General features: G+C 43.0%; 1 protein-coding gene across 2 annotated transcripts; it reads left to right on the forward strand.

Annotated features, from left to right (window-relative positions):
• The first annotated feature begins 356 nt into the window (after positions 1 to 356).
• On the forward strand, positions 357 to 22,628 carry Znf18 (zinc finger protein 18). 2 transcript variants are annotated; one of them, XM_021212960.1, is made up of 7 exons: positions 357 to 443; positions 7,671 to 8,157; positions 9,241 to 9,448; positions 9,811 to 9,902; positions 15,462 to 15,546; positions 16,156 to 16,269; positions 21,430 to 22,628. In XM_021212960.1, exons 2-7 carry the CDS (start codon positions 7,771 to 7,773, stop codon positions 22,212 to 22,214), a joined length of 1,671 nt encoding a protein of 556 aa, XP_021068619.1. In that variant the 5' UTR covers positions 357 to 443; positions 7,671 to 7,770; the 3' UTR covers positions 22,215 to 22,628. The 2 variants fall into 2 exon arrangements, with proteins under 2 accessions (XP_021068619.1, XP_021068620.1); XM_021212961.1 differs by having other exon boundaries at positions 16,159 to 16,269.
• Positions 22,629 to 22,967: the final 339 nt, after the last annotated feature.

Here is a 22,967-nt window from a genome sequence, read left to right on the forward strand (position 1 = left end):
CCATGGGCTAGAGAGTGGACGCGTCTCCATTCCAAAGCTGTCCTGTCTGTCAGTTACTCAAGACTGAGTACTTGGATCTGGACAGGAGGCTTCTGTCAACTGGGTTTAGTGATAAGAGGTGGCAGCTGTGGCCCAGCGCAGGACGGTGTGAAAATGGGCGAAAAGGCTGTAGGCTCAGCCTGGATTAGAAAACCCGATCTTGAGGGATGAATGCTGGTGGGAACTAGGAGCTCCCAGCCCCTGCGAGGGGAGGGGTCAGACACAGGTCGTGAACTGGGACACTTCTTGGGAAACCAATAGGAAAGCCGGCCTCAGGTAGTCCCGCCCTCGCCCCGCCCCACCCCACCCCTCGCCCCGCCCCGGCGCCGCGCACCGCCTGGGCCGCGGAAGCGCGCAGCTGTCCAGCTTCCGGAAGTGCGCCGGAGCGGGCGGCTTGGGCGGAGGTAAGCGCGTAGGTTGGGTGGATCGGAGGGGTAGCCGAGTCCTGGGGTCAAAGCTGAAGTCGCTCCAGCTCGCGCACTATCAGGAGCGAGCTTCGGCGGGGACAGCGGTCTCGGCCCCGTGCCTGTCGCGCTCGCGGACGACAGGGGCGTGCGGGGGAGGGGATTCGGGGCGGAACGGAGAGAGGGCTCTTCCGGGTTGCTCGTCCACCCCAGGAGAGGGATCGGGAGAGTGAGACCCGGAATCCGGTGGGACACTGCCAGGCGGCCAGCCGCTAGTTACTGGGCCTCTGTGACAACCCCGGCTGCCCCTTGCAAACCCCCAGAAGGCTGCCCTAGCTCTTCCTGAGCTTGAAGCGTTGCTGCTTAGAAGCCCCGGAGGACCCAGAGCTGTTAACTTTTAATACTTACTTTACAGGGCTGTCAGGAAGGCCAGCAATGGCACAATTAAAGCCTACAGTGGCCTAATAAACAAAGGGCGACTTACATGTGCAACCCTGTGTGCAACCTACGTGTGCATAGAAAAATGTGCATTTCACCTCGATTTTTTTTTTAAAGCGTCGGTAATATAAATATAACTGATAAATCATGAATTTCTCCTGTGAGGAGTGAGAGGTAAATTCTCATCTGGGCACAAATCCATGTCTTTCTATAAGGTAATTTAATTTTGAGTAAATGAATGCCTTGTCACAGATGACTGGGAGGTAGCCAGCAAGTTGGCCGTTACTGCATGGAACCAGTAGTATTAATATCATAAGATGTAAATGTGTAAGATTTAGTGTCCCAGATTAGTGCTTCTTGAATAGTCTTCAAATTCGTGTTAGGAACTAAACTCTGATCAATTTTACAGGTGGGAATTTTGCTGACTGACATTTTTATTCTTTTTGTAAAACTCAGGAAATAGCTCATTTAGTTAGCGAAGGAGTTTTGTGTATTTCATTTCTAAAAACAGAGCCTTCTTTGAAAGTTTTCCTCCTAAGCCAGTGGTTCTTAACCTTCCTAATGCTGAGACCCTATAATGCAGTTCCTTTCATGGTGGTGACTCCCAACCATAAAGTAGTTTTTGTTGCTACTTCATAACTGTGCTTTTGCTACTGTTGTGGATTGTAATGTGAATATCTGTGTTTTCCCATGGTCCTAGGTGACCTCCATGAAAGCACCTCAGCTCATAGGTTTTGAGCTCCTGTTCTAAGCTCGTAACATTTGGTCAGCTGTGATTTCAGGATCATTTTGTGTGAAAATATATTGTAATTTCCATTGTGATGTCTTTGACTACTGCTTACTAATTTCTACAAGTTGGGATTTCAAGATCCCTTATTGGTGTTGATTTCTCATTTAATTACATTTTGTCCTGGCTAGTTTTATGTCAGATTGCGCCATCTGAATGGAGAGAACCTCACCTGAGAAAATGCCTCCTTAAGATCTGGCTGTAGGGTATATTCTTAATTAGTGATTGATAGGGAAGGGCCCATACATTGTGAGTGACAGCATCCTGGGATGGTGGTCTTGAGAGTTCTCTAAGAAAGCAGGCTGGGAGGAGTAAGCTAGTAAGCAGCCCTCCTTCTGGGCCTCTGCATCAGCCCCTGCCTGTAGGATCCTGCCCTGCTTGAGTTCCTGTCCTGACTTCCTTCAGTGATAGACTATGATGTAGAAGTGTAATCTGAATAAACCCTTTCCTCAATGATGGACTATGATGTAGAAGTGTAACCTGAATGAACCTTTTCCTCCCAACTTGCTTTTTGGTTGTGGTGTTTCATCATAATAATAGTAATAGTAACCCTAATTAGGATATCGTGGTTACACAATACATACTTGAATTGTATTTCCAATTGTATGAAATGTGTGTACATGGTTTGTTTTCCTGAATATTTCTTATGGACTTCATTAAGCATATCAGAGCTGTGGGGTTTAGCTTTGGTTGATACTAGAAGTCAGGACAGCACCTCACTCCTTTAATATCAGCACTGGGGAGGCTGATGCATGCAGTGTAGTTACCTTGAATTCCAGGCTAGCCAGAGACAGACCCTATCTCAAAACAACAGCCCCAAACACCTATCCTCAAACACACCAAATAATCAACAAAAAATTGATACTAGCTGTGTCTACACTTCTATTTCTAGATGATCTGGCCCATCTGTTTTAATGACATGCCATCTTTTATTTTTTTGGTCGGTACTATTGTAGCCACACTATTTATTATTGATGAGCCAGCACATTTCTCAAAATGAAATGACAACCCCCTCCTTTGTCTTTGTGTTCGTTAGTTTTATGTCAAGTTGGCGCAAGCTGTAGTCACTTGAGGGGACCTCAATTGAGAGATTGCCTCCATTAAGATAGGGCTGTAGGCAAACCTATAGGGCATTTTCTTAATTAGTAATGAGGGAAGGCCCAGCCCATTGTGAGTAGTGTAGTAACCCCTAGTGGTTGCACTACTCACAATGGTTCTTCAAGAAAGCAGGCTGAGCAAGCCAGTAAGCAAGTTCTCCATGGTCTCTTCCTGCCTCCAGGTTCTTTTCCTTGTTTGGGTTCTTGTCTTAACAACTTTGGATGATTAACTGTTAGATTAAAAGTGTATAAGAAACCCTTTCGCCCACAAGTTGCTTTTGTTCACAGTATTTCCTCACAGCAGGAGAAACTAACAGATCTTCCAGTCAGCTTGACCACATACACTAATGTAGTCATATCAGTTTTCATATGCTTATGCCACATACTGTTTTCATATACTATGCAAGCTCCTAGTAGTAGCAATCAAAATTAGGCTCAACATCTGTGGTATATTCAGTGCACATAAGAAACACTAATGAAAAAAATCTTAGGCACAAGTTTTTATAGAACTGGAAACTTCAAATATGTATTCTCCAATTACAGTCTAATTTAAATAGAAATATATTCATGTAGAAATATATTCATTTCTTTAATTTTTATTTTTAAACTATTTCTTCTACCTAATTAATTTGTGGTGCTGGGCATGGAACCCAGAATTTTACACAGGCTAGTCAAGTGCTTTAACCACTTGGCTACGATTCAGGTTATTGTGTGTTTATATTTAAAATGTCTCTTTCAGATAGCGTATATCTCGGTCTTGCTCTTTACATACTCTGTCTTGTAGTGTGAATGTTTATCCCATTTACACTTAATGTAGGTTTTGGATGGTTGGGTTTTACTCTACTGCATTGTCTTGTTTTCCATCACATTTTTTTTTTCTCTTTTCCTGTGATATTTCTGGTTTTTTCTTTTTGCTATGTTTTAAGTAAGTTGTTTTTATGTATGTATGAGCTTTTTGCTTGCATACATGTTTGTGCACCTTTGTGTGCCGGGTGCAGCAGAGGAGGCTAGAATAGGGTGTTGGGTCCCTTCAAACTGGAGTGGGTCACTTTTCGGGTGCTAGGTTTGGAGCCTGGGTCTTGAGTTGTCTGGAAGATGAGCCAGTGCTAACACTATGCATTCTTAAGCTTTAAATAGAGTTTAACCTCTCAGGGTCTCTGTCGTTGTACCAGCTTCTATAGCCCAGTCCAGATCTGCCAGTTCTTACCTCTTACTTGACCCTTCCCACTTCCCACCTGGCATCCCCTCCTAATTGCTTCCGATTTCCTTTTTCTGATTTGGCAAGTCACACCCATATTAACAAAACGAATTTGTTAAATGTGTCCTCCCCATGCAATTTTAATATGTCTTAGACTACTATTTTTTGAAAACCTTAAATGACATCATTTTTTTTTATTTGTTTTATATATCAGTACACTTTTGCTCTTTTCAGACACACCAGAAGAAGGCATCAGATCCCATTGCAGATGGTTGTGAGCCACCATGTGGTTGCTGGGAATTGAACTCAGGACCTCTGGAAGAGCAGTCAGTGTTCTAAACTGCTGAGCCATCTCTCCAGCCCTGACATACTTTATTTGTGTATGTATGTGGCTGTACACAGTGCACACGTGGGGTCAGAGCACAACTTGTGGAATTCAGTTCTCTCCTTCTACTCTGTGGGTCCCAGAGACCGAACTCAGGTTGTCAGGCTTAGCAGCAAGTGACTTGACCTGCTGAGCCATCTCACAATCCCTCATCTGCCTTTTACGGAGGTTATCAGAATACAAAAACATATAGTATTTGTACTCACCAGACACTGACTGTTTTTGCTTTTTATTCTTTTCTGAAGATAGTTTTCTAGCAGTGGGAGGAATGAATGACCTTTATTCTTGTAGTACAAATCCACTGGTGACAAATTTTCTGAGTTCTTTTTGAAAAATTTGTTCATGGCTGTGTGTCCATGTGGTGTGTGCAGTATATACAGTGTGTGTGTCTGTGTGGTGCATGTATGTGTGGTGTGTTTGGGTATGTGTATGATGTGTGTGTCTGTATATGCCTGTATATGTGTGCATGGTGTGTGTGTGTGTGTCTGTGCATGTGTCTGCAGTATGTGTATGTGTGTGCATGTGTGTCTCTGTGTGTGTGTGCTTAGTGTGGGCTGTGCTTGGTGTGTGAGTGTGTTGTGTGTGTGTGTGCATATGTATGCTTTAAGGAGGACTGAGCTCAGAGCCTCATGCATGGTGGACTTGCATTCTACCTAGCTCCTGTAAACTGTGTATTTTAATTTTAGTTGTTAAAGGATGTTTATGCTGGACTTGGAGTTGTTTTTTTGTTTTGTTTTTTTAAGCCCTTGACCATATTGAAGTTGGTTTTTGTTGACTGCTGCTTTTTCTTGCCTTAGCCTCATACATATTATTTGTGTATCTCATAATGTCGTGTTGCATTCTGACTCTCAGAGTGGGTGCATTCGTGATGCTGAAGGCCGGTTATGTTCTTGAGGAATGTTGTTGTTTGTTGGAGCAGGCAACTAGGCTTCATCTTACACTTTGGTTAAGCAAATCTTTGGAAGGAGAGGGGTGCTTCCCCATAGCTTTCCACGTTGATGGAATGAAGCTGCTATCTGTGGATCTGGCGGCAACTCCGTTTTAGGTTTTGTTAGGGCAGGTGAGAGTGGGTCTTACTGGAAAAAAGCTCTTTGGGTTTTTGATACAGGGTTTCTCTGTTTAGCCCTGGCCATCCTGGAATGATTATAAAAATTCCAGTGCCTCATTGGTCTTTTGTGTATGTTCTGATCTTTGTTAAACCTTGGTGTTTTATCCTGGTGATAAGCAGCCTCAAGTCTGTCCCCGGGCTTAGGGGACACCCCATACTGACATCTGTCTCTGTTGGCATGTTCCTCCCTGCTGTGTTCAGAGCAGGCTCACTCCAACAGCTTTCAGCTGTGCTCCTGTTGCCTCAGCCTGTTGAAACGTTGTGCTCCACCTGAGCTCAGTATCCTCCACTCTGGCAGCAAAGTTGTCCTCACATAGCCAGCAGTTATGGCTGTGGGCTTCCCTCACCAATTTCTCTCAGAACTGCATCCTCACTCGCTCCATGGACTGCTTAAAACTGGCTGTCTCACTTGCTTTCTCCAGTTTGGGAATTGATTGTAGCTGGCCGATTCCTTTGTTTTATCACTTATTTTTGCCAGGGCCAGCAATGCAATTCCCCAAATATGTAGTATTCTTTACTTTAGTAGTGTTTTCTTAGTACCACTGAGTACTACCTGAGTATGTGAATGAGGTATGTAGGCTCTTTAAAACAACAACAAAACTCCCACAATAAAATGCATCAGTTTAGAGAGGTCCTCATGAAAACCACATGCCATTAAGCTGTTCTTACCTCTCCGTTTTTGCATCCCTGAAAGAAAATTGCTTTGGTTGGTTTTTGAATGTTACACTTGTCTTTTTTTTCCTCCTTTTCCTCCTCTTCTCCATCCTTCCCTCCCTCCCTCCCTCCCTCCCTCCCTCCCTCCCCCTCATGTCTGTCCTCCCTCTTGTCCTTTTAATTTACTTTATTGTTATTATATATGTGTATTTGTTGTGTGTGTGTGTTTATGTGTGTACATGTGTCCACATGTGTGCCATTAGTGTTATAGAGAAATGGTGATTGTTAGTATCTTCCTTTCTGATGTTTTAAGGGTCAATGACCCACTCTTATGAGCACCTGTAATAGAGTCAGCTATTAACGGAATAAATGATCCTTTGAGAGCACTGTAATAATAACTTTGGCACTTACTGCTTTCCTTCCCACTGCCTCATTTGCTGTCTTCTGAATCCTGATGCTGTGTTAACTAGCTTTGTGTCATTGTACAAATACCTCAGATAGACAAGTTTTAAGGAGAGGTTTATTTTGACTTATAGTTGGGACTATAGGTTTTGGTTTATGGTTTCTTGACCTTGTTGCTTTAGTCTTGAGATAGATAACATGGTATGCTGATATGAAACATATCACCCTTTCAATATTAGCCTGTATTTTTAGGGTTCTTGTCCATAACTGTCTGTCTATCTGTCCATCTAATCTTATTCTGAGAAAGGGTCTCATGTATCGCAGGTTGGTCTTGAACTCACAAGGTAACTGAGGATGACCTTGAACTACTGATCTTCTTGCTTCTACTTCCTAAGTGCTGTTATTGAAGTCATGAGTCACTGTGCCAGTTTATAGATACTAGGGATTGAACCTAGGACTTGGCTCATGTGAGGTTGGCACTATACTCTCTGAGCTATATCGTCAACCCTCAATATTGTTATGTATTAGCTTACAGGTACAGAGATACAGAAGTATGTGTTTACTTGGAAACCCATAGTGAAATGATTTCATGTGTCTATTTCTTTCATGCTTTTCTTTTAAAAATTTTAAAATTGTATTGAGTATGTGCAGATAATCATGCGCATACTACAGTGCACACGTGGAGGTCAGAGAACAACTTTTGGGAGTGGCTCTCTTTCCATGGTCTCAGGGATGAAAGCCAAGTTGTTAGGCTTAGTTAGCAAATGGTTTTATCTGCTGAGGCATCATGTCAACTCTTTATTTTTCTGTTTTGAAATAGGGTCTTCCTACCTTGCAGAGACATACCTTGAACTTGTTATATAGCCCAGGTTGGCCCCACACTCACCATCTTCTAAGTGCTAAGATTACAAGTGTGTGCCACCACACCCGCCTGTGTGGTACATTCCGTTCATCTATGGAGTCTCTGGACATTTGAATACCAATGGAGAATATAGATGTGGGCAGGATAAAGCTGTACTTTGCTTTGTACCTTCAAGTTTACAGCCTCTCAAAACAGAATTGTATACATGCTGAACAATTACAGACCTGAAGGCCTTTCATGGCGAGCACACATGTGTGTTGTTTCTGACTATATGTTGTTGTGTTGTTCATGTACAGCATTGACTCTCATTCCTCAACATCCTAGAAGACACAGTTCTCTCTAGAGACTGCTCCATCCTGGAAGCCTCTCGCCTAAAAGGTCCCGAGAAGCCTGACAATGCCTGTTGACTTGGGGCAGGCCCTGGGCCCGCTTCCTTTTCTGACCAAGGCCGAGGATGCCACATTCTCTGCATCAGATGCCACCCAGCAAAGGGAGCTTGCCAACCCTGAGACTGCTCGCCAGCTTTTCAGGCAGTTTCGTTACCAGGTGATATCTGGGCCCCAGGAGACCCTGAGACAACTCCGGAAGCTCTGTTTCCAGTGGCTGCGGCCAGAGGTTCACACCAAAGAGCAGATCCTGGAGATCCTCATGCTGGAGCAGTTTCTGACCATCCTCCCTGGGGAGATCCAGATGTGGGTGAGGAAACAGTGTCCAGGCAGTGGAGAAGAGGCAGTGACGCTAGTGGAAAGCTTGAAGGGAGATCCCCAGAAACTGTGGCAGTGGGTAAGCACACTATCTTGCCTGTGAGTAACGCCCAGGTCCCCTGGGGCTTCTCTGGTTCGTTGTCTTCTTTCTTGACAGTTCTCAGGACCCCAGTTATATAGGGTTCCCAAACTAAAACCCAGTCCTTTGATTCTCTGATGCAATCCAAGTATCAGCAAGTCAGTCCAGTTCTGATAGCTGTCTACACGGAACCAGAGCCCAGCCCATCAGAGCTGTTCTGGCAGTTCAGATGCTACCCACAAATGCCATGACCAGGTGTCTTAGCAAACTGGTTGTCCAATTTGATGATCAGTGACCTGTAGGACCCAGGAATATGCCTGTATTACTTTACCAGTTTGTTATGCAGAGTAAAACTCACAAGCAGATAAATGGGGGGGGGGGAAGAGAGAGAGAGAGAGAGAGAGAGAGAGAGAGAGAGAGAGAGAACACTTCCCAGTTCTCTTCCAGGTGCCACTTCGTCAGAACCTCAGGGAGTTCACCAACTGGCACCTCTAGAAACCCCATTGTTTACCTTTTTTTTTTTTTTTTTCCTGGTTGTCTTTCCATTCCGGCACAGTTGCTTAACTCATTTGCCATCAGTGGTTGAATACCCTTCTCCCTTCCCTAGAGTTAGGGGTGGGGTTAGCTGAGAGTTTTAAGCCTGGAATCCCATGATTGCTTATTCTGGCAACAGGCCTCCTTCCTGAAGCTACTTAAGGGGCACTACAAGTTGGCTGCCCAGCAAGGACTTGGTGGTGGGTGAAAAGTCTGCATTATGCATGATGGAAGATTCCTGTGCTAAAGACAGGGGCTCAAGGAGCTCTCTCCAGAACAGAACACCACGACCACAGCTTACACTGAATTTAATTATTGGAAGCTGTCTAGGAGAACATAATATTAGCAGAATGATTTGAAGGTCTCTTAGACCTGGTTCAGGCCTCAGTTTCTGGTCTGTTTTTCTGGGTTAAAAGGGGGCTTTTCTTTTTCTGTGCCCGATAGCCATAAGACTGTCTATCTCATGGTCTGTTGTAGAAGGTCATTCCCATTAACTTTAAGCAAACTTGACTCTGCATCCTTTGGTAATTAGTGCTGTTTGGTATCCAGATCAGCATCCAAGTTCTAGGACAAGAGATTCCATTCGAGAAGGAGAATTCAACACACTGCCCTGGGGACAGGTTGGAGCCCGCACTGGAGGTGGAGCCCTCGATGGAAGTGGTACCTCAGGACCTGCCCCTTCGGAATTCATCCTCAGCACCTGGGGAGCTACTGAGCCATGGTGTGAAAGAGGAATCAGACATGGAGCCAGAATTAGGTGAGGGGCAGTTATCTGTTGTGCTATGCGGTAGACTCTGGAAGAAGCTTGGGGCTGTGGTCAGTGCTGCTAAGTGTGTGCCGGAACAGTGTAACGCCCCTGGAAAGTGTGGGAATGACCACGTCGGTATTTTAAACCCTTCATGATTGGGCCATACCATTTGGGGTTTGGTTCTTTGGAGGGAGCTGTGAGAAACATGGGTGAGACTGGAAGTTTGGAGTGGGGGTTGATAGTTGTTAGTACATAATCACAAGTCTTTGAATTTGATTGACACTGCAATCTGTTCTAATTTGTGAAGAATTTCACAGTGTCCCCTGAGGAGTGGTTAAGGGATTCTGAAAGCCTTCTATTCTTTGCCACAGCTCTGGCTGCTTCCCAGCTTCCTGCCAGACCTGAGGAGAGGCCTGTTAGAGACCCAGAGGTGGGAACAGCACTTCTCCCAGCGCTACAGGAGGTGAGCGGAGGTCCTCGGCCTGTGTCCCCTGGCCCAGGAGGGTTGGTGGGGACAGACTCAGAAGAGAAGCAGAGGTGGAGCATGGCTGAATAGGAGTTGCAGTGGCTGCTGCCCCATAAGAGTTGAGTCCCTGCTTCTTTAGCCAGACATCTTGACAGATGGATAACGGAATCTGGCCTCTGGGAAGAGGTACAAGTTGCTTTGCCTGGTAGTTTCTGATTTTTTTTTTTTTTCATTACTTTGAGCTCATGCTAAGAAAGGGCTATTTCATTTCCTAGTATAAGCTACCCACACAGGAGTCTGTTAGAAACTTGGAATGGTTGTTTTTCATGTATGACAGGTGAATTTTTTTCTCTGATATCATAGAGACAATGTTGATACTCAAAACATATAGTTTAATAAGTTCTGGTGTATATATGCAGCCGTAAAACACAAGCACAATCAAGAATAGCTATCTCCCTCCCGCGTTTTTCTTTAAAAACATCACATCTTAAGTTTTTCTTTGAAGGTTTTTTAAAAAAATATTTTTATATTTATGAGTTGTTTTGTCTGGTATGTGCCAGGTGCATTTGATACCCATGGAGGCCAGAAGAGGGCAGATCTCCAGGAACTGGAGTTACACATGGTTGTGAATTATCATGTGCATGCTAGGGATTGAACCCAGGTCTTGTGGAAGAGCATCCAATGCTCTTAACTGCTGAGCTCTCTGTACAGCCCCTCTCTTGCTGTTTGAGTTCTTGTTTCCTGTCATTTGCAGTACCCCGGCCATTCTGAGACACCTAACTACCTTCTATTACCACATATTTATATTTTCTAGAATTTTATATAAAATGCAATTTTATGAAATAACACATCTTCCTTTTCCCTACATATAACACAATATTTCCTCTGTTTTTAAAATGTCTTCTTGCTGGGTTTGTGTTGTCCATCTACCTACATGTCAAGCAATTGCTGGGTTATCTTTGTTTTTATAAATATTCTCGGGATGCGATTATTTGGACAAAGTTTGTTCTATTTTGCTCAGACTTTTCAGGTGTGTGTGTGTGTGTGTGTGTGTGTCCTTTCGAGATGTCTGAAACTGTGCATAACATTGTACATCATATGTATAGAGAAACTGGGGCTTTTCTATCATTCCCCTGATAAAGATTAATTTGTAAGTTATGAAAGGTGAGCAATATATATTGACATCTAATAATGGAATAAATTTAGCAGTGCTCTGTAATGAGAGTTACATGAGTGTGGAACCTTGTGTCAGTCTGTCTTACTGTAACACTGTACTCACCCTTTATGTGCTGATGTCAGATAGCACAGAGTTGCGTGATGAGATGGAGTGAGGTGGATAATAGAACTCTCATCCACCATGGCTATAACTTTTGCAATTCATGGTGTGACAGCAAAACTAGTACTAATGTCTTCTCTTTTTCACCATTTTATGGGTAGAAGAGTTGTTCTTACTATAGAACTCAGCAACTTCTGTACATGGCTTTTTCCTTAGTGAGTAGAGAATGTTTTCATTTTCCATTTTATAGTATGTACTTCATGACTTCTCTCAGGCATGGCCACCATCTCTTGCACTTCACAGAGCTTCTCTTAAGTAAAATAAGGGCCAGTTGAACAGAAGCACTGATTATGCAACTGTGGGTCTGTCAGCAAGCAGAGCTGCTAAATAACAAGTGTTTGGGCAGTGTATACAGAGGGATGTTCTGGTGGGCAGTGAATGCAGGGGGGATGCTCTGGTGGGCATTGTATTCAGGGGGATGTCCTGGTGGGCAGTGTATGAAGAGGGATATCCTGGTGAGCAGTGTATGCAGGGTAGAAGTGCTGTTGGCAGTGTATGGGTGGATGTGTTGGCTAAATTGACAACTCACATCCTGTTTGAAATTATGTCATCCACTCAGAATGGCACACAGTTGCTGGGTGTGGTGGCACACCTGTATTTCTAGCACTTTAAAAAATGAAGTGGTATGTGTTGTAGATTCAAGGACAATTTAGACTACAAAGTGAGTTTCAAGCCACAGTGAACTGTACTGAAGGCACTGTCTCAAAAACAAGCAGACAGATGATAAATGAAAGAATGTACAATTTAAAGCCTAAGAATTTATGAAACATGCCATATTATTTGATGCTCTCAGTCATCAGTTGACAGTGGGTAACTGAAACCTGAGATGTGAAAATAGAGATGGGCAGGACTGTGGTTGAGCACCCAAGAAGCCTGCTACCCAGGGCCAGGCTTCATTTGAAAACTGGCTACTGATTCCTTTTTCTTTGCTGGCAGTCTCATCCCATGCATTTACTTGCTGCAGTTCTTTGTAAATCCTGGGTGCTGTTCCCTGTGTTAAGTGTGGCTCAGGGCTTCCCTCTCATCCTGGGGCTGTGTGATCTGCCGCTTTGTCTCCTGGGCTGTGCAGACGGTTTGGATTTTTATGAGGTCCATCTGTTGGCACTTGGTCCGAGATTATTTCTGACAGTTTCTGTGCTGGCAGTGTTCTATTCAGAAAGTTCTTGCCTACTCCAGTTTCTTGAAGAGTTGTCCCTGTGGTTTCTTCTCTAAGTTTCAGCACTTAGGGTTTTAAATTAAGGTCTTTGATTGATTTTTTTTAGTTGATTTTTGTACAAGGTGAAAGATAAGAATCTAATTTCACCCTCAGGTAGATAACTGGTTTTGCCAGCTATCTTTTTTTGAACAGCTGTCTTTTTTTCCAATGTAACTTTTGGCTTCTGTGGTAAAAAATTAAGTGTACGTAACTTTGTCATCTTACTTTTAGGTCCAGTAGATCTATACCATTAGCGCTAGTTTTATCATAAAACCAAGCTGTGTCTCTCTCTCTCTCTCTCTCTCTCTCTCTCTCTCTCTCTCTCTCTCTCTCTCTCTCTGTTTTTTTTTCAACAATTTATCATTTCATTTATATGAGTACACTGTAGCTGTCTTCAGACACACCAGAAGAGGGAATCGGATCTCATTACAGATGGTTGTGAGCCACCATGTGGTGGCTGGGAATTGAACTCAGGGCCCCCAGAAGAGCAGTCAGTACTCTTAACCGCTGAGCCATCTCCGCAGCCCAAACCAAGCTGTCTCTTACTTTATGAAAGGACCATTGCTTCTGGAGTGTGTAGGGACAGTTCAGAGAATTGGTTAATATATTTAAACATTACAGACAGCATCCGTTACCTGTTTTGGATAACTTGAAAGATCAAGGCCGGGCATGGTGGTCACTTGCCTGTAATTCTAGCACTCAGAAGCCTGAGACAGCAGTATTAGAATTTCAGGCCAGTCACAAAATAAAACAAAGAACAAATATTATGATGATTGCTTACACATACACAGTGCCTGTATTAGGTAATTGGTGACTATACACACAGAGTATTTGTATTAGTCAGCTGGTGACTATATATACTTATAGCTCCTGTGTTAGCCAATTGGCAACTATAAATATGCACAGTGCCTGTATTACCTGATTAGTGACTCCACACACGCACAGTACCTGTAATGGCTGAATGATGACTCTACACACACACACACACACACACACACACACACTGCCCTTATTAGCTGTTTGGCAATTATACACATATACAATGTTTGTATTAGCTGATTGGCAATTATACATATACAGTGCCTGTATTAGCCGATTGGCAATTATACACATACACAGTGCCTGTATTAGCTGATTGGTGACTATGTACACATAATGTATTAGTTGACAACTGCCTACCAACCACTAAGGTAAATAAGTCATCCTTACATATCCCAATAATCACCAACCCCAACCATTATCAGCTTTAGCAAAACCTTCATATTTAATGGAATTCTTTGAAAAATTAAGGGAAATTTAAATATACCCCTATCTCCAGTCTTGTCTGTTAATTTGAAGTTTCGGTAGTTATTTCAGAATGCAGAGTGGATGTGATTACTCCTTCATAGTATGTCATTATCAGAAACTATGGCTGGGTAGAGTGCCCCCTACTCTATATGAGTTGAAGGTGGTATAGTTGATAAGCCCACAAGATGGTGCTCTTTCTACATGGGAACAGGATTTTCCCTCAGCACACAATGGACTTTGGGACTTTCAAAGGGAAGGTATAGCTTCTGGTACCCTGCATCTATACTAGGGGTTGCATTCAGGCCTCATCTTCTTGGCAGTTTTGGAGTGCAGCTTTCAGCCATTGGTGCAGTGTTCAGTGACTCTGGACTGTCCTTTGGCTGATGGTGATGTTGGAGCTTCCAGTGCTTGTGCTCTCTTTCTTGCCACTTCACAGAGCAACAACTGTTCTGGTGCCATGGAGAATGTTCAGTGTCCAGCAAAGCTGCCATTCTGTCAGGTGCTTGCATGGCATCCTTTTCCCTGACAGCTCTCTAATGAAGGTCTTGTGGGTTTGAACTGAGGACTCCTGTATTTAGCAATATTTACTCAGACTGGCTATTTCCAGGAGTTTCATTCATGTAATGGTAACAAATTAATAAGTTTAAATTTAATTTTGTATTTACAATATAGTTAAGAATTTTGAACTTTTGAGCATTCTGATGTTTTTCATACCAAAAATTCTCTTCTCCTTTCCCTGTCTTCTCTCTCCCACGCTCAGTCTGCTAATTTCAGACTTTCTCTCTCCTGGACACATTGCTGACACTAGGTGGCAGACTTGCTTTAGAACTCTGGGTGAGAAGCTCATGGTGTCCTGTTGTAACAGTGGTGCATGTATTACTCCTTTCAAATTTCCCAACAAGCTTAGTGCAAACAGCCAGCAGGTGGGGACCAAGACTCCAAAAGGCTAAGTAACTTGCCCACGATCACACAGTAGAAAGTGGTCAATCTGGGACTTGGGGTCTAGTATGTGCAACTCCACAGAGTGCTGCCAATTACTGTGGGTTGCTAATGTCAACTTCTTGTGGGGAGGCTGAAATTTAATTTTGAAAAGTAGATGGATTTGAGGTGGGTGGCCTTTCCTGTTTTGGGTCTTCAGCCTACTGTTAAAGAGGAGAAAGGCTACTTTGTCTAAGTGGAGCCCCTTGCTCAGGAGCACTGAGTAGAGCCAGCTTCACTGAGTAAGCCATTGAGGGACTCCAGATGGATGCAGCTGTGACCCCTGATGCTTTTGTTTCAGAATCAGGGTTTACAGCTGTTAACTCTTACTACCTTTTCACTCATTTACAATTATCTTTCTCACTAATTTCCCTTTTAATGTCTTTCCTTTCTCTTGGAATTCTATTTTTCTAATAGTGAGGATAGCAGGCACCTAGTGTCAAAAGAGCTGCAGCTCTTGAAAGAGACAGGGTGTGTGGTATTCTTCACTCCTAATTTGTATCATAGAACCAAACCAAACCAAACCAAAACCCAGAAGTATGCCCCTAATGTTTTATAAACTGGGCAAGAAATGGGGATCTGAAGCCTAGCATCCCCCATTGCCCTCTTTGTCCTTGACAGAGGACTTACTTGCTCCAGTGAGTTCTTAGGTCTCTTGTTGACCAGAACCCACAGCACATCCTTCCTCTCAGCTTTCTGTGGTTTGGGAGGCAGGTTTAAGCACCTTCATTGGAATGATACGTCCGTGATTCTCCCCCAGGAGCAGTGGAGACACCTGGATTCTACTCAGAAGGAACAGTACTGGGATCTCATGCTGGAGACCTATGGGAAAATGGTCTCAGGAGGTGAGGGCATGTGTCCACTTGATGGGAGGAGATGAAAAGACTGGGAAACTCTTAGGTGCATTCCAAGAGACACCTGTTGAAGGTGTATGTAAAGGGAGGCATTGGTGCTACTATGGGAAGTTGATGAGTTAGAAATAGCAGGCATATAAGTAAGAATGTCCCAATATTTAAAGTGTTCTGTTCTCCAGGAACTGTGTGATTATGTTAACTATAGTAATACCTTTTTTTCGAGACACACCCACCCATTGGATAACCTTTTTAAAAATGTTGGAAGTGAGCATCAAATCAAGGACTTGCTCAGTCTTCTACAGCTCACAGGGGCTGAGTTAATGTAGATGCAGCTGTTACTGGCTTTAGGACCATATTCTTTTTCTTACTAAATGAACTGCCTTATGAAAGGTACAAGTCCCTGTCTTGATGTTTGCACCAGCCTGCCAGTGGTCCCTGGGTCCTTGTCACCTGTGTAGATTATTGTTTTCATGGTATTCACCATATGTCCTTATCATCTAGTTTTCTGGTGAGTGTATGTAAGTGACTCGATGTCTGGGCTTCTCTTTTGAGCTCCCAGACGTCACTGTTCATCTAAGCCCACAAATTTCTCTCTCTCAGTAGCAGGTGTTTCCAACTCCAAACCTGACCTGCCTAACTTAGCAGAATATGGGGAAGAGCTGGTGGGGCTGCACCTTCACGGCGCTGAGAAGATGGCGAGACTCCCCTGCAAAGGTCAGTGGTGTCATAGTCTTTAGCCTTTTCTGACCTCTGCAGATCAAACTGCAGGTGTTAGGTAAAGTAGTTATTGCATTAGTCATAGCTAGCTGTGATCTTGACTACCTGCAGTTGCTGGCTACAGGGCTGTTGATATATTTATTTAACATGAAAGAAAGAGCACGTGTTGGGTCTACTGTCAGTCTTGTCTATTTCGATAGTTTGCCTTCTCAGAGAGAACTAATATTCAGACAACATGAGGCCAGTATAGGTAGTTAAAATTTCCTCAGAAACACTCCATGAAATAGCTATTACATCAGTTAAGAAATTTAGAGGGGCTGGAGAGATGGCTCAGCGGTTAAGAGCACTGACTGCTCTTCCGAAGGTCCTGAGTTCAATTCCCAGCAACCACATGGTGGCTCACAACCATCCGTAAATAGATCCGGCGCCCTCTTCTGGAGTGTCTGAAGATAGCTACAGTGTACTTACATATAATAAATAAATCTTTAAAAAAGAAATTTAGAGAAAATACTTTTTGGATTTGTAAAAAACTTTTATTTGTTAGTCTGTGTTTATGATCTGTGTGAGGGGCATGCTGTGCCTTTGCATGTGTACAGAGGCCAGAGTGCAGCCATATGCGGCCGTCTTCCACTGTTGCGTAGGCTCTGGAGGTCAGGCTCAGGACATCAGGCTTGGGTAGAAAGCACTCTGAGCCATTGTGCCATTGTGCTGGCCAAAACTAACCTTTCTTAACCCAATCCTAATCAGTGCTAACCACCTACTTCAGCAAAGTAAACAAACAGAGGAGTGTTCTATTTAGTCTCTGTGAACCTGGACTTCATTAAATAGCAGCATCAATTGATGCTTAACATGTTTGAAGACTGGCAATAAATCTGAATTTTTTAAATAGGTCACTTCCATGTGTACACACATGCTCTTGTACACATGTATTGAATTCTAGAATCCTGGAGAAGGAAAAGGACTCAGATTATCCTTTCCTAATGGAGTCTAATCATTTTCCTCTGCTAATGTATTACAGAAAATAAGAGTTGATAGATATGGCTTTATTATCAATTGTTTTTTTTTGTGTGTGTGTGTGTGCTGGGAGTCAAGTCAGATTTTATACATGCAAAGCACACATTCCACCCAGTTTTGATTTTAATTTGGAGCAGTATATTTACTATTTAACACGACTTCCTTTGGAACAATTGATTCACATCATGTCATGTCATCAGGGAAGACTGGTGAGCAAACCTGGGAGAAGGCACTTCATGAGTGTTACCTAGATAAGGAGCCTGGAAAGACTGGGGCTATCTGGTTCACCTCGTAGGATTAATATTATAAATTTTGAATTTAAAAATTTTTTGTATATGGGTACTTTGTCTGCATATATACCACATGCATTGCATGGTGTTCAAGGAGGCCAGAAAAGACCATCAGATTCCCTAGAACTGGAGTTGCAAACAATTAATGAGCTACCACATGGGTGCTGAGAACAGAACCCAGATCCTCTGTAAGAACAGTAAGTGGTCTTATACGCTGAGCCTGTTATTATTATTATTATTACCATTATTATTTTAGAGATGATTTTTTTTTGGCATATTTATATTCCCAGTAAGAGTGAGTAAAGAACAGAGCTTGCCTAACCTTTTAGCAGTCGGGTTTTATTTGTGATATTCAGCTCACTATATCCCAGCTGTTTTCTCTTTGACTTGGGGTTTTGTTGTTTTTTTTCCATCCATCCTTTTTGCTGACTTGGCCCCATTAGATTCTGCCTTGCATAGCCTGTCTTTATAGCTAGAGATAGAACTGAGAGAAATTGTATTAGAAGTAAGCGTGGGAAGATTAATTTGGTGGTGATGAGGACAGATGGGAAGAGAACACTTGGAGAGAGAAGCTTGTACAGGGCCTAGTAGGGGTCCAGGTTTATAGGGAGAGAGACTGAACTGGGGTGGAGGCTACAGCAAGGTGAGAGAGGACCAGTTGGAAAACTCAACAGTTGGGCAGACTGCCAGATGTGTAGTAAGGCCAAGTGCAGAAATCAGAGAGAAAAGGCTGTCTTTGACCATGTGGAAGGAGAGTTCACAGTGAAAGCAGATCAGCAGGGCCAGCCTCAAAAAGTTGTATACTGTGTCTATAGTCAGGGTACCCAGGGAATAGAACAACAGCAGAAAAGTAAAACAAAATGAAAACCCCAAACCAGTTACGTGATTCCTTAGTGGATATTTAACAGCAGAGAAGAATAGTGAGCCAGGTTGGAAGCTCCTTCGTGAGCATTACCTAGGAAAGGGGCGCAGGAAGCAGGAGGCTGCCAGGTCGCTTCTGATGGAGGAGGGAGCCGGGATCCCTGGGCAGGGGCTGCTTCTGTGCAGGGCTGTAAGGGAGCTACTGGAGAGCTTTGCCTATGTTGCTTAACAGAATAAGCTAGAAGTCAAATTTTAATTTGCAAAGATAATTTGCAAAGTAGACACAAAGAAGAAAAAAACACGAGTGGATATTTTATTTGCAGCCTGTTTGGATTGGAAACATTTTTCTAAGCATAGAGGTGAAAAAAATCCTTGAGGAAAAGATTAACAGACTTACAATAATAATTTGCCTATAAAGTAAAAGAAAATCTATACATCAGAATAACTTCAAACAAAAGTACTGCAACAAAATTGGTATAAAACATTTTTGTGAGTTTGATAGATAAATAATGATCTGTTTTAATTTTTTCAAAATAGAGAAAAGTTACAAGTTGATGAGAACTAATTACTTTTTTCAGTAAAATTTGGACAGCAGTCTTGAAGTATAAAAAGTAGCTCCCAGATGTGGGAGGGAAAAGATTTATCCTTTTATCACTGAGGAATTAACATTTACAATAACAAAAATCCGTTTTTTCACTGGCCTAAATAGCATACATAGAAAAAGCATTCAGTACTCAAGTATTAGCACCCTCCCATTTCTCCTGCTTAACAACATACCAGAGGATGGGACAGCCCTTCTGAGAAAGTCAGGCACCAGTAGGTATTAGGAACTGCGGGGCTGGAGAGATAGCTCAGTGGTTTAGGATTCATGTTGAGGAGCTGGGTTTGGTTCCCAGGATCTACATAGCAGCTCACAACCACCTGTAACTCCAGTCTCAGGGGATCCAACACCCTCTTCTCACCTTCATAGGTTCCTGTGTATGTGTGGTGCACATATACACACTCAGGCACACACACACACACACACACACACACACACACTAAATTTAAGAACAATTTACAAAACAAAACAAAACCATATTGTTCAAGCCATTAGGTATTGCAGTTGTGCTCTGAGGAATTCCTTTAAGGCATTGATCAGAAAATGGGTAAACACTTATGAAAAGAATTGCTTATTATAGTGATATTTATTGTAGTAAATAACATGATTAAGGGCATAGGTTTCCACAGTGGGGAATTCTTAAATTCACAATATATTTATTATTATTTTCATGGTGGCTGTTACTGGACTCTTCTTTAAAGACAGCAGACAGTACTTTATTTACCCTTCGAATGGGCTGTGGCACTCAGAGAACGAACATGTTCAGTTCTATTCTCTGATCAGTGTGTAGGCCTGGCAGTTCAGGTAAGGTGAGAATAAAAAGAGAGAAGAAAACAACCTCTTGTTTGTTTTTGTTTAGTTTGGTTTAACTTTTTGAGGCTGAGTCTTAGGTAGAGCTGCTGGCCTTGAACCTGTAGCTCAGGATCCCTTGTTTTATTTTAAAGATGGGTCTTTCTGTGTTGCCTGAGCTGCCCTTGAACTTGTGATCTTCCTGCCTCACCTTCCCACCCAGGGATTATAGGTGTATGATTCTATGCCTGGCACTGAATAAAATCTTAGATTTATAAGGATAAGGTAATTTTTAAAAGTTTAAATAAACCTTCCAACCAAAATAAAAAAATAAAATCTTTACCAGCTCAATAATAATCAGAAACCTGCATTATGAGAAAAGGCATAATTGCCTACACAAGTTACTAAAGCATGTATAACTAGATGTGGTGTCCAGTGCTTGAATTTCCAGCTACCCAAGAGGCTGAGCAGGAGTATGACCTGAGCCTAAGAGTTTGAGGGTAGCCTGGGCTACACAGCAAAACCAAAACGACTTACATAAAATGTGTATAGATAGCAAGGCACATAGAACTGCTCTAGTTAGCTGCTGTGGCACAATAGAGCCTTAGTGCATTGAGCCTACAATAAAACATTCATGAAGTTTATTAACTAAATTTTAGATTTCCTGCTCAGGCGGTAATGGTGCATGCCTTTAATCCCAGCACGTAGGAGGCAGAGGCATGTAGATCTCTCTGAATTCAAGGCCAGTATGGTCTATAGACCTAGTTCTAGGACAGCCAGGACAATACAGAGAAACCCTGTCTCAACACGTCCCTCCCCACACCCCACCCCAAAATAATTTAGGTTTCTTATATGAGAATTCATGTTAAATATTACATAGACTAGGGTCACTATTTAATATATAAATGCTATCTAGCCAGATATAGAACTGTGTTCAATATGACATCAGTTTTATCTAAAAGTAGGTTATACATACGTGCATGCAAGTGAAATTAGACTGGAAGTCCAGATACAGTGGTGGCACACACCTTAAATCCAGCACTCAGGGGCAGAGGCAGGCAGATTTCTTGGAGTCTGAGGCCAGCCTGGCTGATGAAAGTTTCAGGCTAGCTGGGGCCGCATTGTGAGCCCAGTGTCATATATCTCGTAATAATTGGTAATGCTGTATATATATATATATATATATATATATATATATATATATATATATATATATACATACTTACATACACATAATTACAGATAATAAAATAAACCTTAGAAAGAAAAACAACCATTTAACAAGCACTGATTGTATATAATTTTGGTGGTTTTGGCCCTCAAGTGCATACTGTCTGCCTGTAGAGGTGTCAGAAAAGCTCACTAGAAGCCTGTGCTCTTCAGAGTGAGTGGCTCGGCTTCAGAGCCAGTTGATGTAGCCTTGAACCGAGCCCAGGCAGAATGAGTCTGGAGTGCTAAGGTACCGGGGTGATAGTTTTCTTCCACAGTTATGGATACTCTTTCAGTAAAAAGAAATGTGATGCTGGCCTAGTGCCATCTTTGCATCATTTGGATAACAGGGCATAGCAGTTATTGCCACTTAAACCTTCTTTTTCCTTTCAGAAGACAGACAAGAAAATGACAAAGAGAACCTAAACTTGGAAAATCACAGGGACCAGGGATGTCTGGATGTTTTCTGTCAGGCATCAGGTGAGGCTCCACCACAGACTGCCTTGAGTGATTTCTTCGGTGAGAGTGAGCCACATCACTTTGGAGGAGACAGTGTCCCAGAAGCTCTGGAAAACCTTCAGGGTGAGGGAACTGGGGCACATCTCTTTCCTTATGAAAGGGGCTCTGGGAAACAGCCAGGTCAGCACATACAGAGCTCATCCTCGGGAGAACTGTCTGCCTTGTGGCTAGAGGAGAAGAGAGAGGCCTCTCAGAAGGGACAGGCCAGAGCCCCCATGGCCCAGAAACTGCCCACTTGCAGAGAGTGTGGGAAAACCTTCTATAGGAATTCACAGCTTGTTTTTCACCAAAGGACTCATACCGGAGAGACATACTTTCATTGCCGCATTTGCAAAAAAGCCTTTCTACGAAGCTCAGACTTTGTGAAACATCAGAGAACTCACACAGGAGAGAAGCCCTGTAAATGTGATTACTGTGGGAAAGGCTTTAGTGACTTCTCAGGCTTGCGCCACCACGAGAAAATCCACACAGGAGAGAAACCCTATAAATGCCCCATCTGTGAGAAAAGCTTTATTCAGAGGTCAAACTTCAATAGACATCAAAGGGTTCATACAGGTGAGAAACCTTATAAATGTACCCACTGCGGCAAGCAGTTCAGCTGGAGCTCCAGCCTTGACAAGCATCAGAGGTCACACTTGGGGAAGAAGGCCTGCCCATAGCCACGTCCCCAGGCACTGCAGTCCATTGCAAGCCTGCTCAGCTCTGCCTGAAGAACTTGGACGAGAAACGACTTCCTCCTCTCAATGTGTTGGAGGGAGAGGAGCTGGGCACTGTTTTGCTGTGGAGGGGATGTTGTTCTGAGTTGAGTTGAGTTTTTCTTTTTGCACCAGGAAAAGAAAACAGTTCTTATTTGTTTCAGCTGGCCTCCTATTTTGGACCCCCTAGGAAAGACATGCAGTGTAGATAATGACTGTAGTAGCTCTCCGATGAGAGCCTGACTGGCTTCTAGAGCAGGCTCTCACAGAAGGGGAGGTAGGGTCGACTTCGAGTGCATGCCATCTTTGTCAGACTGGTGACAGAGTTCCTGTCTAACTGTCCCTTACTTGAAATAAACTGAGCTGAGTTGGTCTCTATCGTCCTTGTATCTGCCGTGTTCACTGTGTTTTGACTCTCACTTCTGAATATACAGTTTTCATAGAGCCCATGTGGGGACAGAGCTCCAGGACCACCCCATAGACACCTATCAGGTTGGTAATGTAGCTGAAAGAAACTAGAAAGCAAAAGCATGGGCCATGCTGGGCAACCTCTACCTCAGGTAAGTCGGCCTGCCACGTGTTCACAGGCTTCAACTCTCCTCCTTTCTCCTGGCATCCTTCCTGGACTATTATTATTGCCAGAGTGTTTTATGTTTTCAAATGTTCTTTATTACCTCATTTTGCCTGTAGGGTGTTAGGAAGAAATCAATAGTATCG

The sequence above is a fragment of the Mus pahari genome, chromosome 14, assembly GCF_900095145.1.
Source record: "Mus pahari chromosome 14, PAHARI_EIJ_v1.1, whole genome shotgun sequence".
Classification (NCBI taxonomy): domain Eukaryota; kingdom Metazoa; phylum Chordata; class Mammalia; order Rodentia; family Muridae; genus Mus; species Mus pahari.

Excerpts from the sequence above, each read along its gene's own strand:
- Znf18 (XM_021212960.1), top strand. The coding sequence starts at position 7,771 with ATGCCTGTTGACTTGGGGCAGGCCCTGGGCCCGCTTCCTTTTCTGACC. Across the intron at positions 8,158-9,240 it reads CCCAGAAACTGTGGCAGTGG|ATCAGCATCCAAGTTCTAGG; the intron begins GTAAGCACACTA and ends TTTGGTATCCAG. Across the intron at positions 9,449-9,810 it reads AGACATGGAGCCAGAATTAG|CTCTGGCTGCTTCCCAGCTT; the intron begins GTGAGGGGCAGT and ends TCTTTGCCACAG.